We start from the raw sequence: 17551 nt of genomic DNA on the forward strand, positions 1-17551 counted from the left end.
CATTGTTGTATTTTTGTACTGCTCTGACTGTAGTTTCAGTTAAACTGGAAACCATAAATATAATCTAATTATGACATGTTTCCTTAACTAATTTTTAACTGAACTGTGTATTTTTATTCATCTGCTTTGTGATATTTTTCTTTTCCTGCTTTTACTGTAGTTCAGTAAAACCGGAAACCACAAATTGTGATTTTTAAAATGATTCGTACTTTTTGGGGGTAAAAAATGTGTACTGTATCAAAGGGATCAGAGCGACATGCCTACTGGGTGATAATCACAGCTACAGTACCCAACGACGATGCCAATTGCAAAATCCATCCATATGAAACGTGTTCAATTGAGGCGAATCTCGCGATAACTGCCACCGAGATTCAAAAGCGGAAGTAAATAGTCAGAGAGGCACGTTAGCTACCGAGGGGCGTAAATAAAGTATACGTTCAGGGTGCAAATCACCCGCATTTTTAACTGCTTGCTTTTAATTCTACTCTAGGCGCGAGTTAGAGGAAATGGTTGCTATATAGGCGCACCTGAGTAGTGGATCCGATATAATCACGTTATTGGCGTCGGGTAGCACGTTTTGCGGCCTGGGACTTAATGCTAAGTCAGCCAGCATTGTTGCCGCTGAGTTTAAGCTAACGGCGCGTTTAGCATCCTAGCTTAAACTAAAGATTGAAGTGACCACTTACTTTAGCAAATGTCCGCTATTCACCGAGGCGCATAATCAATCCGGGCAGTGGTTACATAAACAATCTCCGGCTGGATCTAAAATGATAATTGAAAATCTGGATGCCTTGAAAACATGGCTGTCTGACACGCTCGAGCCCATGTAAGTACAAACGTTAGCTGTTAGCTACAACTCACTTGACGCTATAGTTGAACTCGGTATGAATGAGATTTTGTCCCACGAGCGCGTGCTTGCACAACAGCAAAGTATGGATGGCATTAATAGTCTTTTTATTTAATACAAAGAATACGTAACCCCAAGGATTGCTGTTTGAAAGTTGTGTGTGTTCTACTCTTTTAGCTGCGATGCAGACCCCTCAGCACTCGCCAAGTATGTTGTTGCCTTGGTGAAGAAAGACAAAACTGAAAAAGAACTAAAGGCTTTGTGTATCGACCAGTTGGACGTGTTTCTCCAGAAAGGTATCTGTCCAGCTTGCTCTAAAAGTGGATTTGACCTCACCTTCAATATGTCTTCTAACGGTATTTTTTCTCACCGGTGACTCAAATTCTCTTCCAGAGACCCAACAATTTGTGGACAAGCTCTTTGAAGCTATAGACAACAAAAGCTATCTGCCTCAGACGGAACCGCAACCCGCTTCGGTCAAGGTTGAGAAAGATGAGCCGAAAAAAGACGAGGTAGATACTTTTATTTCAGCGTTGTAAAAGTAGTTCATTCGATTCTGAGATTCTATTCATCAAAATGGTTACTTTGTCAAATATGAATGGAAATGTGGCCAAAGGTGCATTGTTTTTGTTTTCAGGCAAACCGAGAGGAAGAACGTGACAAAAAGTTCTCTCGACGAGTGAATAACAGCCCTCCGTCATCAAGTTCCCGCTACAGTCGTGATAGCAGGTGTGTGTGCGCCAAGCGTCCGTTTTACATGTAATCTTAGATATCTTCAACTGCCTGTTTTATAAATTGCTGTCATCCAAATTATTAGGAGAGCGGATGACAGAAAGCGGGATGACCGTTCCAGGAAAAGGGATTACGATCGCAACCCGCCCAGAAGGGACTCGTATCGCGATCGCTATAATCGAAGGAGGGGTCGCAGTCGTAGTTACAGCCGTAGCCGAAGCCGAAGCTGGAGCAAGGATCGCACCCGGGACCGCGACCGAGACCGGGACAGAGACAGAGACCGGGACAGAGACCGGGATCGGGATCGAGCCCGAAGCGGGAGCCCTCCTCACAGCAGAACTCGTTCAAGAAGCAGGAGTAGAGGTAAGACGATCGCTGAGAATTGCCCTCCCCCTAGAGTGCAAGGAAAACCGTGCAAAAATCCATTAAATATAGGAATTATTGTCATAGCAGCTCAGTCTACCCTGAATAGAAAGAACACCTTTGGATACTCGGCAACACTCGACTGTATGGATAACTTAAAGTTAAGGATGGACAGATTATCGATTGGTCTGATTCTGGGTGCCGATATTCGGAGTTTTGGCTAATATTGACGTCATAAATATAAATCTGATGGCCGATCAGAGATCAATTTACTACTGTGTTAACGTCTTGAGTTTTTTTACTGAAATTTTTACCAAAATTTATAAGAGACGCTGCTGACTACGATAACACTTTACACCTTTTGTTTTTGTTTGAAATGACTACAGAAGGGTGCTGTTTACTTTCCACGATTTACTTCAATTTTAATTTTCACTTTTTGAGACTTGTTCTTAACACTCAAATGTCCTTGAGCTTTTTGTTAGAATTTCTAAACAAATATGCTTGCTGTCTAGATATTAAAGAAAAAAAAAATTGGAATTTTGAAAAGCTGATCAAGAAAACATTTGGGTTAATTTTATAATCGGTTAGTCCACATGTTGGTGTTATTTTTACAAATAACTGACCAATCTAAAGTGTTGAAAATAGCTGGCTCTCTTTCGCAATGCACTGCTAACGGTTGAACAATCTCGCCGTTTTTAGGGTCTCCTGGAAACTCCTGATTTTGGAGCCTATTCATTTGTGTTCACTTTAGAAGACGTTTGCGTTTGGTCGCTATCTTTTGACTCGTTCAGGTTAATTTCCCAGTGTGCTCAAGAAAGAACATTTTGGCCTTTTCAATGATATCTCATGTATTTGCTGTCTTGCTGGAACAAAATGGATAATGCAACAAAAGACAAGTTACAAGGCCGAGTTTCTGGAGGATAATAAGTTAACGCCACTATTTTCATTTTTCATGAAAATGAATATCGTCATCAAATATAGAATATCAGACTTCCTGACTGCTAATAATCGGTATCTGTATTGGCCCTGGAAAAAAACAGCCTATTTGTACTTGAAATATGATTCAGTTTGTTATCAAATGTTTAGTTTTGCTTTATTGTGACTAAACCGATAATGCTTTTCTCGTGCATGCTTTCCAGAACGGGATCCCGGGAAGTTGAAGTATGACCACGATCGAGCGGACAGGTTGGAAGGTGGCGAGGGTTACGCCCCGCCGGTGCTGGTTTCCACGGCAACCACTTCCCATTTCCCCGTGCCGACGCTGAGCAGCACCATCACGGTCATCGCGCCCACCCATCACCACAGCAACAACACTACTGAAAGCTGGTCAGACTTCCGCCCGGAGCACCCCGTGGATCGCGGCGCTTTCAGAGCGGCCCCGCCTCAACCCAGGAAACGCTGCCGAGACTATGACGGTGAGGAAAACGCACCTTGGGCAGCGTGAGCTTTTTGCTCTCGCTAAATCCGCGCAGACAGAGTTTCGGTGACCACGTCCCATCTGTCCTCCAGAGAAAGGCTTCTGCATGAGAGGAGACATGTGCCCTTTCGACCACGGCAGTGACCCGGTCGTGGTGGAGGATGTCGGTCTGCCCACTATGCTGCCCTTCCAACCTCCGCCCATCCCGGTTGTGGACGGCCCCCCGCCCCCGGGCCTTCCGCCGCCGCCGCTCATGAATCCCCCACCTGTCAATCTGGGGCCTCCGGTACCCCCGCCGGGCACCCTGCCGCCAAGCCTTCCGCCAGTTGCAGGTACCCTTCCAACAACCGATAACATCACGCGTGGTCGGCTTTTGAGAAAATCGAAGGCTTTTAGTAGCGTCTTACGGTGTGGGGAAAAAACGGTAGGCTAAAATGTTGCCAGTTTTTGTTGACTGAAACTTGACAAATGAAATTGTTTTTCAGGACCGCCGCCTCCGCTTCCTCCACTTCAACCATCCGGAATGGACGCTCCTCCAAATTCCATTACGAGCGCCGTTCCCACTATTGTCACCTCCGGCATGCGCCCCTCCGCGCCCCAAATACCTGCACCACTTTTCCCCTCAGGTAAAATAGCAGTCGTGCAACTTTTACGATTCGCTGTTAACGAAGTGCGTTTGCAATCGATTTGACATAAATATCGCTTGTTGTGCTCTGTGCGGCAGATACGTATGATTCAGACGTGTACAACCCCGAGGCTCCCAGTATCACTAGTAGCTCCAGGCCAATGTACCGCCACCGAGTCAACGCCCAGAGGCCCAACCTGATTGGCCTCACCATGGGGGATGTGGACCAGCCGCAGAAAGGTAGGTTAACACACCGGCAGATTTTTGCATACACCGTTACCAGCATTTCCTTGCCCACCTATGAAGCATTTTGTAGAGAGCCCGATGAATCAAAAACTACCGTAATTCTCAAATATAGGACGCGCCCTCGATTTCCGATAGTTTGTCCACGACGTAAAAACTTTATCAAAAGAGAATAAATCTCGTCTATGTAAATTCTTCATATTTTCTTGCGCTCATATCCATGAATTGTATATTTGTTGCGGATTAAGTTAAGTGTGTTTCAGATTTCCCGCATTGCAAACGGTCAGTGAACGCCTCACCAGTGTACCGTTGAATGCACTCGAAGCAGTTTTTCTTTTTCTTCGCGACGCAGTTTTAGTTTATTCTGCCATAAATCGCCAACGTTGCATCCTTGCCTATTTGGTTGTCATCTTTTGTCCCAACGGCATGATGTAAACGGTCAGTTTGGCTTTGTATTTTTCCAGATAAGGTTCCAAACAACAGTATGAGAATTGTTATGGATTCCAGCCTGAGGAAGAGACCTGCTGGTTTACATGATGGGAGCATTCTCCACAAGAAACCTTGGTTTGACAGGTTAGACATTGTTGTTAAGTGCAGTGTTGCCTTATTTGAGTAAAAAGAAAAGAAAAGTAGCCTCAACCAGGCAATGCAATCTTTTGCCCCCCAGGCCTAACTATAACAAACCCAACCACTTGGGCTACCACAGAAGAGCTCCCTTCAACTCTCCCAACACCAAGCTGCTGGTTCGGCAAATTCCCTCCGAACTCAACAACATCAGCAAACTCAATGAACATTTCAGCAGGTTTGGAACCATCGTCAACTTGCAGGTACGTCGCCTTGTCACTACTGTTGTTTGTTTCCTTGGTTACTTCACATTCTGCCGCTGAGCAATTCTGTCGGCGAGACATATGACCACTTTGTGTGGTTGTGCGTGTGCATGCCCGTCTGTCAAAATCTGATCGGAACATTTCCAAAATGTCAGTCAAATGTAAGGATTGTCATACGTTTCCCTTGCTAGTGTATAATTGGAGCTTTGTCTAGAAGAAGAGTTTAAGATGAACACTTGATTGACTTGAGAAAATTGACTAAAATATCAGCAGAAAGATTAAAGTCTACTAGCAAAATCTCTCATAGTCGTACCTGCAAAAATTAAACTTGCAACACACTCCAACACACCCGATTAACCAGGTGTTCTTAAGGTTATTATTAAATAAGGCCGGAATGACCCATCCCTTTTTTTTCTAAACAACCCCAAAATGCTTAGCGCTGCTTCAAGATTGCTGGAATTAAAAAAAAAAATAGCTGGGGCGCATTACTGGAAAAGCTTGAGAACCACTTATATTTTCAAAGGTGGCCTACCAGAATGACCCGGAGGGTGCGCTGATCCAGTTTGCGTCCCCGGGTGAGGCCAAGCGGGCCATCCAAAGCACGGAGGCCGTCCTCAACAACCGCTTTATCCGAGTGCATTGGTTCCGGGAGAACAACGGCGATGGACCGGGACAGACTCTGGCTCACGTACAGCAGGTGCAGTCACAGCCGGCCGCGGTACACTTTTTTTTCCTTTGGGTTTTCGGAATTGGGAACCCTAAAACGCTTTTCTCGAGCGTCTATTTAAATCTCACCAACGTTCAGCAGCCCCCGGCGACTTCGTTGAAGCAGTCCGTCAAAGATCGCCTCGGACCTCTTCTCACTGCAAACTCTGAGCCGCCACAGGACCCCGGTCAAGCTTCTCAGGTTTGCGTTTGCGGGAACGCTGCTCGTCAAAGAATACCATTTGTACTAACGTGTAAAGAAATTCTTTTAGAACCCCGCAAAAGTGTCTGTGAAGGAGCGCTTGGGTTTCTCCGCCAAGCCTGCTGCGCCTGTTGAGAAGGCAAGTGTCAGCCAACCGGAGCTTTACGTTCCCCTTCTATGTTGGATCAAGGGTTTTGTGCTCACGTTTTACCCGATTTCAGGTGTTTTCAACTTCGGCGGGGCTCTCAAAAACGGTATACAATCCTGCAGCCTTAAAAGCTGTCCAAAAATCTGCAGATGACTCTTTGAAGAAGAAGCAGGTGAGAGGGGAAATGTGCTAGAAGTCTAGAAATTGCAAAATCCCCTTTCCAAACCTATCAGTGTTATTTAATTGCCTAGAATTGATTTTCTTCACTATAAGCTGGTCACAGTTGTAGTGGAAGTCAAAACGAATGCAAACTAAGTCAGTCTAGTAGCATATGCTTACTAATTGAAAGCCTGGTGGTATTGTTTGCAGTCGTCTATTCAGCCGTGGTTTTCAACACCTGTGAAACGTTTTCTAACCCACTATAACACAATTTAGCATTAAGGTTCTTATGTTCCGGTTAGTTTGCTCTTCATTTAAATAAAAAATAAGCCGTTTCTGTCACTGCATTAAATTTGATGCGCTAATTCCTGTCTCAACCTGGGTTAAAATTTCACATACCCCCTAAATGACCTTCAAGACCACCAAAAGAAACGCGCAGCCCCGTTTGAGAACTACTGATTTCCAATAAATGCAGCATCAGTGCTTGATAATGTCCCATAAATTCTTTCTCAGGAAGCCCTAAGGCTACAGCAGGATGTTCGCAAGAAGAAGCAAGAAATCTTGGAGAAGCACATTGAAACGCAGAAGGTAAGATCATCCATCCCATTGACCGATTGAACATATCAACGCATACGCGGTACACAAATTTAAAAACAAAAATGGAACAAAAGAAAACAATTGTCAATGGAGATCACAGTTCAGTACGGTTTACCTGTTCAAAGGAAGTACTAAGCCTTACTAATCGCGTCAATACACTTGGATGTTATTCATGTACAAGCGTTAGGGGGACGTGCATAAATGTGACTATGTATCAGGGTGATATTACCGAAGCAGGCTTGGAAAAGTGACTCAAATAAGGTATGTTTAAATCCGATGTTCGTTCATTTCTGTTAAAGTCCCAATTAGACTCCCCTACAATGGTAACCAACTAACTCGCAATCAGTAAAATCCCAGTTGGGGCTTTGTAAAATCTCAATGTCTATTGAAGCCGTCATAGCACGAAGCTATCGCACTACTTTTTCAAACTCGTTAGTTGGATTACGGCGCCGTGGTCCCCTGAAACGTTCCTTTTATGCCTTTGTGATCCCACAGCTCCTGATTTCCAAACTTGAGAAAAACAAAACAATGAAAGCAGAGGATAAAGCCAAGATCATGGAAACCTTGGCCAACTTAACCAAGAGCATCACCAAACTGCAAGAGGAGATCAAAGGCATCTCGAGCAGCAGCAGAAATCTACTGCACACAGTCAAGAGCAAGGCCCAGGTAATACTTTTTTTTTTTTTTTATGCAGATAGGATTTTTTCTTTTTCATTGAGTGAATCCCCAATAGTTAGGCACAATGCGCTATTAAAAACCACTACCTTGCCTCATAAGCGATGCCGTGCCTGTGCTTTTGAGCTTCTGCGAAAGCCAGCAGAATGTAACGTTGTTTTTGGTGCCAGGCTCAGAGAGAGCTCCTTGATACAGAGCTGGACCTGTACAAGAAGACTCAGGCCGGAGAAGACACCGCTTTGTTGAAGATCAAGTATACCCAGCTGCAGATAGAGGTACACTTGCGCTCACAAATTGACAAGAAGTTGTGTACCACTCCTTCAAAAATAAGAAAAACTTGTTGTCAGGAAAAATACATTTATTTACAACGGACTTCAAGTTGTAATAAAAGTAAAGATAAGTTTTTTATTTTTGTCTTTTTAGGGTCGATACCGATTAGTAAAGGAGGCCGATTAATGAGCATTTGGAATAAGAGGAAAACTATTCAAAGTCTTAACTTTGTTAAAATGTCTTGAAGTATACGTTTACTGAACACATTTTCAGGTTTACATTTTTTTTAACCTTTTCACAATATGCAGCTTTGTTGCAAGATCCTTACAAAGGAGTGCTAGTGGACATAAATGAAAAGGCTTGCTCTCAGCCGTCCTTAATTCCATGCTCGCGCCAATTTCCTTTTGTTCGCCCTATGCGCTTGTGTTTAGGCCGCTAAAAGGGGACTGCTGATACCGGGCCGGGGTCGCGGGGTCTCGGCTCGAGGGCGCGGCGCTCCGAGGGCCCGCGGCCGAGGCGCCAGAGGGCGGGGCAGAGGCGTTCCCTTGCACGCGGTTGTGGACCATCGACCCAGGGCGCTGGAGGTTTCTGCTTTCACTGAGACCGAGCGGGTAGACCTGCTGCCACATTTTGCCGTAAGTCTGCTTATTCCTTCCAAACGCGACGTGCTCTAGACCGCAGCGCGTACTGCTTATGTCAGAACAGTGCTTCTCAACCACTGCGGTCTTGTACGTTCATGTGCAAATTACCCTTCGCTACTGCAATACTTGTTGGGAAATGTGAAAAACACTTTACCCGCAACAAATGTGGAATTTACGGTTATGAACACAGGAAAATATGAAGGATTCAGCGAGACGAGATTCAATCTGTTTTGCTCTCGTCCTATACGTGCTAACATAGAAACTACAAGAGTTTGACCCTAAAATGAAGGGCGCTATACACAAGTGCGCCCTGTATGTGGGGAATGAGAGTATTTTAGGAGGCTGAATGTGCCATGGCTCAAGTTTTAGAAGCAATCATAAAAGGTTCTAATCCAGAAAGAAAACTGTCAATGCAAAATATGGCGCGGAAAATAAGCGACGTTTGTCATGGGGCAGATTTCGAAGTGACCAATGTTCCGTGTTCACAATTTTGAAGCAATTTGGAGAAATCGAAGATTGCCGGATTGATGAGAGCAGCTTGTCCGCCGTCATCACGTACAGGAGCAGAGCGGAGGCTGAGCGGGTGAGTCGCCTTTTAAGCCCTTATGGACCCCCCCCCCCCCCCCCCCCCCCCCCCCCCCCCCCCGTGGGTTTTCATTTTGCGTGCCTTGCCGAATTGCAGGCGGCCCTCCACGGCGTGAGGATGAACAACCGTAATTTACGCCTGGCCTGGCATAAGCCTGTCAAGACGCTTAATGCTGCTGATGTCAACGAGGCCGAGCCAGAGGACGATGAGGTTGGTGACAATTGTTTTTTTTTTTTTTTTTACGATAGATTACTGTAAATGTAGTTTAATGAATCACGAATGGATGGCACTGTGTTTTCAGGGATGGGCAACTACCAAGACCAAGTTTCTTGACATTTTTTATTGATTTTTTTCAAGTATCTGTACTCGCGATGGCATCCGATGCTCATAGTGCTGTTTTATGATCACAAATTCGAACTTGCACAACATCGTTAATACTCATATTTTAATGCCTTGCGCTGTTTAGGGGGTACATTGCAGATAAACAATATTTCTCCAGCTGAAAAATGAGGTTGAGAAACACTAATTTGGGGGGCGCGTCTGTTCTACCCCTTTCGAACACAAGAGGGAGCCATTAAACAAGATTGCTCCAATGGAATTTATGCTGTGGGCAGTGAGTAATGTAACGCTTGTTTTGTAATCAGGTAGGTTTGCTGAACTCAATCAATCTCAGGGGTTTTAATACATGGATGTCTACATTTTTTCTTCGGAGAGCCACAGTCAGAATAATCGAAGCAAATAAGGGCCACTTTGAATTTGTTTTTTTAATTTTACTTTAAATGTATCGAGTACTTTAAATCAATCATTTGTGTGTTGTTAGTGCTGTAAATGACAGTCTTTTTGAAAAACCGCTACCTAAATATCTTTCTATAAGCTAAATAGTTTGGGATTTTACAAGATTTTAGATTTTTTTTTTTTTTTTTAAGCTCTTTTTTTTAGCAATGTTTGCTTCGCATACGCTCACAACTTGCTTGTATTTGTTGTGGTTTCTCGCCAGTACCCAGAAGAGTCGCTGAGCGATGACGCCTTGCTGCAGGATGACGACGAGGAGGAAGACGACAACGAGCCCCGCTCCTGGCGCAGATGAAGATGTTCTTTGGCGGCCGACTATTTTGATGACCAATTGTCCAGAAATGTATTTATTTGAATGCCTGTTTAATATTCTGACAAGGCTTGACATCACACAATATGTAACTGGCTGAAGAAGGAAAAAAAAAAAACATGCACATTTGATTGATTTTTAATATGTATTCCAGATGCAAATTTTTTGTTTTTTTTAAATGCTCTTAATGTAGATTTTTTTTTTTTTTTCTTAATTTGGATAACTAGTTTGTCTGGACATGTGACAGCTTGCTGAATCATCAGTTTGAGAAAAGAAATTCTGTATTCTGGTTAGCAAAATGACAGACCATAAAGTTTTGGCAAAGTAGTGTTACATTGATTGGTCATGTGTAAATATTTTATCTAGGTTGAGATGATTTGTACGAAAGCCCACTTTCTCAGTTATTTGCTTTAATTTTGAATTGTGTAAAAAAAAAAAAAGAAAAAAGAAAAATAAAGGATCGAAACGGTCAAAAACACTGCCAAAAAAAAAAAAAAAGTGGCAGTTAGACAAGCGCTATTCTTTCAAATCTGTAATTGACCATTAAAACAAAACAAACAAAAAAAATAAACAACTGTTCACCTAAAGAGCAAATTCCTAAACCATTCCTCCATCCTGAAGTTGTTGGATTAGTAAGTTAAATGTACTATGCTAATGATTCCAGCCCAAGGTAAGAACCTATCAAATATTTTTCACAATAAAATGTAGTTTTTCAAACAGCATGAAGATGTGAATCAAACACCTAAAATGCTTATTTTTATTGCAGGTGATCTTTCCAGTTGAAGAAATTAAGAAACGTCACACATTACTGTTTTTATAGAACTAATGTTTATTAAATATATATTTTTCTATTTCCTCGTGTTGTGATTTTTTTGGGGGGAGGTGGGCGAACACCCTAAAAGGGTGTGCGCAAAGCGGACTACCATAAAATAGTTCTGCAGTATTCAAGTTTGTGAGGAGTTCGATTCAACCGCAGTCTCAGAAGGCTATCGATTCATTTTTCAAAATGAAAACGTCTACCGGTGCTGTGCCATTTGAATTTGTAATACCAATGTAGGCCACAAGGTGACAGACGTCGCTCAAGCGCGCCCCCACCTCCAGTCTGGAATTGTGACGTAGAAGAAGAAGAAAATGTCATGGCCTCTCCAATTAGATTTCATAGGTACATTAATAATAACGTGTTGCTTTTTTTCAGCCACAGCGTTGACATTTTTTTTTAGTGTGTGAGACGTTCGTAAATTTGTGTCCTCCATAACGTGGATACATTAAACTCGTGTGAAAAAAACATCTTATAATAGCATAATTGGACAAGCAGCTTTTGGATTGACAGACTGACCCATTCGACTGCGCAGTTCTTCACGTTGGTGAGTGAGCCAGCTGATAAATGTGGTTGTTTATGTTTTCTGTAAAACAAACAAACAAAATCAACAAATACAGATTTTACACTTTAGCTTGGCTGTTCAGCAGTTTTGTGGCATTTTTGAATAGGAATTATCATGCAAGATGTCCTCGAGTGAGCACACTCGGACTTAATAGGTTAGCTCGAATATGTCAAAAGATATAGACCAAAAACAAATGTCCACCACAATGGACACAAATGAGTGGGCTGGGTCTCAGGTTTGATAATGAAATGTTCAAATGCTCTTCTTTATATAGGCTTGATAGAAATGAACATGTTTTTGTTCTTATAAAACATGGTACTTTTTGTTATTCATCTAGTCAGAAACTGCGTGGCTGAATGCGGCCCACCAGGAGGATGTCACATTGTTTCAAACAACCAATTTCAAATCATCCATCATTTGTTGCCCAATCCTGCTAGAGGAGGTGCTTTTAAAATGTATTTTTTAAATGATTTCCAAATTATTTGAACTAACACCCAGCTGACATCCGCCCTCTAGCGCATCCGATTACGGAAATGATTGTCAATTAAAAATACGGCAGATGTAAAAATACGCATCTGTGCATCAAAACTAGGCTTATGTGACCGACAGATCAATCTTCCTCGAATGGTGTTGTAATAAAAACAAAATTATAATCTTTAAACTAGCATTTATAGGACACACCCATTCCTTTGGCCGTTATTGGAAAAAAACAAACAAACGTATATTTGGGGGAATTACGGTAAGCAGCAAAATCGGCTCGTTTTTATCCGTCTGGTGGGGCGGGCGTTTTGTCACTGAAAATGACATCAGTAACAACCAATCACGGCTCACCTGTTTTCTTAGTTAGTTGATTGGTTGCCACCTGAACTCCAAGTCTCCGTGATGTCATTTTTAGTGGACGGCAAGAGGCAAGATGTTGCGAGTGACTTTGCTAGGTGCTGCTAAATTTGATGTCCGCGCGTCTCAGCGTTCACGCGGACTCCCAGCAGAAAAAGCTCCCACAATTCCTCAGGCTCGGATAAGAAAGGACAAATAAGCCAATCAGCATGGAGCTCTTCGAGTGCGCCCGGACCACCCTCGGCGCTTGTCTGGCTCGCAGATATAATTGTGAGGAATCAGATTTGGGGCGCTACAATTTTGCCTCTTCATCATTTACGCTTTCCGCCCCGCCGCCGAGCGTGTAGCTCCCCTCCGTCTCAGTCAGGGGGTGTTAAAGGCCCCCCTCCCGCCACCTCGTTTACCTACCGTGGCATTATCAAGTCTTCGCCTGCACGAGACAAAGGAAACTAGATTCTGTTGCGCTCGAACAAGCTATAATGCTTTTCGCATGCCGGAGTGTGTGTGTCAAGCTTTCATTTTCTCTTATGTAAACCGTAATTAATGGAAGAATTCAGGATATTTGTACAACTTTTTACTCTACGCCAGAAAGATGGATTTTCAGCTGTGGAGCGTACGTCTGCTGGAAGCGAAAGAAGGTCCGGAAATCACAAAATGATCCCCACTCTTATTCTATCTTGTGTGGCCTTAAGCGCTTAACTGTTTCCAACCGTCGTATTTTGCGCACTATTGTTTACTTTTCCGCGCATCGGATTATAAGATGCACCTTCAACGAACGGCCTTTTTAAAAACTTTAAAACTAATGAGAACACCTTGTTTAGACTAATGGCCCCAAATGCTCGTAAATAATTTTTAGGGGGCTCGACAAGTGACAAAATAAAGGGAGAACCACTGAATATGTTGATTTGACTTTTTTTTTTTAGTCGCTTTACTCTTGAGCAAAACTACAAAAATAAATGGCGTCAACTAAAAAGGATTCTTTTGTTCAAACTTATTTGTCCCTAAAAAGTTTGTTTATTGAAGCCCGCGGGGGCTTGAGAAGACGCTGCTATGGATATGCGGCATCTAGGCTAACGCATCAAATAACACACTTTCCAGCATATTTATTCACATTCGTTTGAATCTCATCTCAGAACACAAAAACATCCTCGCGTGCCAATTAGGATCAAATGCAACCGGGCCGAAATTCGACAAACAATTTTGAATCCAAATTTATTGATTGATCACATGTATTCCCCGACCATCTGTCCTTCCTTCAACTATGTAGGACTATAAAGAAGGTGTTTTTACACATTGACCCCCCCGCCCTCCAAAGTTAAATGTCCCCACCGCTACAATGGCAGGCCTCTGTAAAGACATTAATATTTGATGCGATCATGGGCTTCCATAAGCAAATTTCACTCTCTAGCAAGTGGAGCCAAAGCATGATTAATTTAGTATTTCTCCCCCTTTAAACAACGCAGGGCCCCTGGCCACAATGCCAGGCGCAGTTTGAAACCAACGTAGCAGCCCCTAAATCATAATCAGCATCGTCATTCGGTATCATGCCACTTTGGGGGCGCGTTGTCGTTCTCGCGCAGCATCTGCGCTCGCGCCTGCCTGCGTGTCACCTTCAACGCGCCTTTCTCGATCGACTTATGGGCCTACAAGTGACCTCGGTGAAGAAGCGCAATGTTTAGCCCGCTGGCTTGTGATGGGGCGGGGATTTCCAAAATGCGGTTGTTGTCGTCGTCATCGCTGGGATGGACATGACGTCAAATGTCCGTCATGTCCGTCAGCCCGCCGCGCCCCTTTTTTGCTCACGGAAATATAATTCAACTGACTTGAATGTTCATCTGCTACACTCTATTCCTGCATCTTTAGCGTGCAGACCGCAATCAGCCTGCAGTTAGCGTGGCATTCGTTACGTTACATTATCACTAATCAGTGGAGAAATATGATCACTTGAGTGAAATAACTTGGTTGGATAGTTCCCTACTTGACATTCGCATCTATAATACTGCCGACTTTACCAGAGTTTTATTTGTAGTTGCTCCCTGTCTTAGTCCTGGTTTCAGGTTTCTTGCCGATAAAAGCATTCCGGGATGCGTTTTAAGTAACCAATAAATGCAGACCAAATTTGTATTCTTTCTCTGATCGGCTTTTGGCCAGGAAATTCAAGTTTTTAATTCCCTAATTAAAGATGATTTTAGTCAACCTCAGCAATACTTTATTTCACTTGTAGGGTATGTGACAGATGAAATCTAGACAAATGTTAATGAAAGCATCTTCTATAGTCGTGGGGCAGGCGGTTTTAACTGAGACCTGGCATCCACCGTTTGAGAGTCATGTAAAGCACGTAAAGCATAATGCCATCCAATGGACACGATTGCAAATTGCACTTTCGTCCCCCGCATTAAACATAACGGTGTATTATAGCCGGCTTTGTTTTCATATTAGGCTTATATTACTGTATAGAAAATCCCAGACTTTGACTCCAAAACGAAGGTTCGCTTTATACACAGGTGCGTCTTTTATTTGGGGAATTCCGTTACTTTGCTAGCCAGTTCTTCTTTTAAAATCTTAAAACAAAGGCAAAATGCCAGCCCGCTATGATTTCTTCGTCAGTGCCGCGTCGAACGCGTTCATCGCAGGCGCGGCGATCGCGATGAGGCCGTACGGCAACACCGTCACCGCACAGTTGAAGTCTATCAGAGCCCGAAAGACACGGCAGTCAACTTCCCAGGCTCTCGCATTGATCGCGACTGTGATTCGCAGCATGTAATCCGATGCTCCGTGACAGCTTGTAAGTGAGGTTAAAGATGGCAATTTAATTATGTGTCAGAGGTCACATTAAATTCTGACCCTTGACCCCTGACTACAGGACCGTTTGATTAGTGACAGGCTAGCATGATTGTTAAAGCATCGTTGCAGAGAGTGTGTGCATGATAACAATCGCACAATGAATGAAGTGTGACCTTTGATGGTGGACATTTGCACATAGCGTATTTGTCATATAAACTATAAGCTTCCCTGAAAGTGTGACTTCAAATGTATACAGTCAAATAAATGTCACCTAGAAAGCTTTGTGGTAGGCAGAAGGAGATGAGGCCACTGTAATTAGCTGTTTAATGTACACACATAAAAAAATCTCATTACTGTATACTCAACAGCCAATAAGCACATTTGTAATGGGAAACATTCATTCAATCGCACTAAGGCATCCGCATTGCTGACATGTTTTTCTCTTGTGGATGCAAAAACTACTTTAGGTTCGCTTTTAACTTGTCAGGTTTCATCTGTGCTAAACTCCAGCTCCCCGTGACTTTGAAACAGAACAGGTGCTCTATGTTATTTTCTGGGTAGTGTTTTGTGTTTTGATTGGTGTCGGGGTTTTCTGATTTTTGTTCTGTTCTGGATTCCTGTTGGGTTTTGATTTGTCTCTTCACATCCTGGCTTGTTTGCGCTTTTGTTCATGTTAGTCCATGTTTCTCTTTCCCTTGTTTGTGTAATTGCATCCACCTGTCTGCGTTAACCTGCCTTGCGTTTGCCAATCAGCTCCCTGTTCCAATTGTGTCTTGTCCAGGTGCTTGTTGTTGTCCAGTCAGTTTTGTTTCCTGTTTTCTTTCAGTTCTTGTTGGGTCGCAGTCCATGTTCTTGTCATCGTACCCACCGTTAACCTAAGTTAAGCTTATCTGAGTTAAGTAGTTCATGGGACCCAATCGAAAAAAAACATCGTACCAGAATATAACCGCATTCTACAGCGGCTCGATTTTAGGTGTACAACTTTTAATCGTCTGTAACTAAGGACGATATCTCACGTGTCATGTACATACACCATTATGTGGGCGTGAACTAAATTGTAGTTGGTGAATGTTGACCTTGAATGCTAATCACTAGCATGCTAAAGCTAAAGTGCGGCGAATACGGTAGATATTAAAAAGAAATGGGGATGGAATCATTGATCGAAAAACGGAACGAGATTTCATAGTGACACCCGCGGAACACCCCGGCTCTCGGAAACACGAGAAGCCACGGCGCCGCGCTTCACCTTTCCGCTCGTCATCCATCAGAAGAAGCTCTCGGCGCCTCGCCAGCCTTTTAGTTGCCGTTGCGGCCGGCCCCCAGGACGCAGGGCCCCGGCGGCGAGCGGCGTATGCAAATGACTGGGCAATTGCAGATATACAAATATGTACCCATGGTCCGGGCGGTCTAATGGCCCCCGCTCCCCTCCTCCTCCGGCTTGCTCAATGGCTCATTAAGATATCTGCTTGGTTTATTATGTGAATAAGTCACGGCTGGCTTGTTATGACCCTCCAGGTTCCTGTTTGTGCCGCAAGATGTGTGGCGCTCAATTAGGCCGCCTGGCTGGCAGAGTTAACCCTTCGCACCATCCGCGTAGCCTGCGTACAGCGTGGGTGTTGGAGGCAGGGATCAAAAGATCAATCCTAATACAGTGCTACCGAGCTGACCTCTCAGATGTAATAAAGGCGCCATCTTTCACCCATGGGGCCCATTGGGCGCCTCCCGCCCCGTGAACAAACCCGCTATCTTTAAATTAGCTGACTGCCGTGGCCCGCGGGTAATTGCATTAGTTTATCAATGTTGAGCACAATTTATTACTGACTGTGACAACGCTAGCGTCCCGGTGTTAATGTCCACGGCGAGGGGACCGGGAAATAGGGCCAAATAATAGGGCAAATAAACCAGAAGAAAAACATTTTGAAACAAAAGACGGAAGTCACCTGTTATTGCTTTCGGCTTTGTAGGTTTTCACCAGCGTAGTTGAACTGGAAAGTCAGAAATGTACTTTGCAATAATTTGTTCTATTCGACCCCAGTGGTCGAAACACGCTATTCTGACAAATTTTGTGTACTATGAATATGTAATATGAATTCAGCTGCAAAGTCCACTTTTTTTTTTTAAGCAATCTGATGTCAGGGGCGGAGCTACATCCTCACAGCTTGGGGCCGATTTTGGCACTTGTGATTTTCAATCAAAGAGACACATTGTGCATTCAGACTCCCAAACACACTTAAAGGCAATTGGGAGTGTCCATTATATCTACCACGCATGCTTTTGTCAATGTGGGAGACAACCGGAGTATCCGGAAAAAAACCACGCGGGCACGGGGAGAACATGCGAACTCCACAACCCCAATCAAACCTGCGACCTCTGAGCTGCGATGTGGACAAGCTAACCGGTCTGCCACCG

At 43.7% G+C, this 17551-nt stretch overlaps 2 protein-coding genes across 4 annotated transcripts in view; both read left to right on the forward strand.

The window, feature by feature from the left end:
* Positions 1-384: 384 nt before the first annotated feature.
* Positions 385-10990, forward strand: rbm26 (RNA binding motif protein 26). 3 transcript variants are annotated; one of them, XM_088412908.1, is made up of 22 exons: positions 385-826; positions 1025-1143; positions 1241-1359; positions 1485-1576; positions 1665-1942; positions 3082-3357; positions 3452-3691; positions 3845-3985; positions 4084-4224; positions 4692-4800; positions 4895-5054; positions 5578-5751; positions 5860-5961; positions 6032-6100; positions 6183-6281; positions 6782-6856; positions 7361-7531; positions 7711-7815; positions 8242-8445; positions 8948-9034; positions 9134-9247; positions 10035-10990. In XM_088412908.1, the coding sequence occupies exons 1-22, from the start codon at positions 768-770 to the stop codon at positions 10122-10124; spliced, it is 3024 nt and encodes a 1007-aa protein (XP_088269034.1). In that variant the 5' UTR covers positions 385-767; the 3' UTR covers positions 10125-10990. The 3 variants fall into 3 exon arrangements, with proteins under 3 accessions (XP_088269034.1, XP_088269035.1, XP_088269036.1); XM_088412909.1 differs by having other exon boundaries at positions 5863-5961; XM_088412910.1 differs by having other exon boundaries at positions 675-826; positions 5578-5961.
* A 388-nt stretch (positions 10991-11378) lies between these two features.
* obi1 (ORC ubiquitin ligase 1) overlaps positions 11379-17551 on the forward strand; it is a 48317-nt gene continuing 42144 nt past the window's right edge. The window contains exon 1 of the mRNA XM_088413467.1: positions 11379-11503. The gene's annotated coding sequence lies outside the window, so the exon portion shown is untranslated. The remainder of the gene's footprint in view (positions 11504-17551) is intronic.

The sequence above is a fragment of the Hippichthys cyanospilos genome, chromosome 4, assembly GCF_059441005.1.
Source record: "Hippichthys cyanospilos isolate Australia breed blue-spotted pipefish chromosome 4, RoL_Hcya_1.0, whole genome shotgun sequence".
Taxonomy (NCBI): Eukaryota; Metazoa; Chordata; class Actinopteri; order Syngnathiformes; family Syngnathidae; genus Hippichthys; species Hippichthys cyanospilos.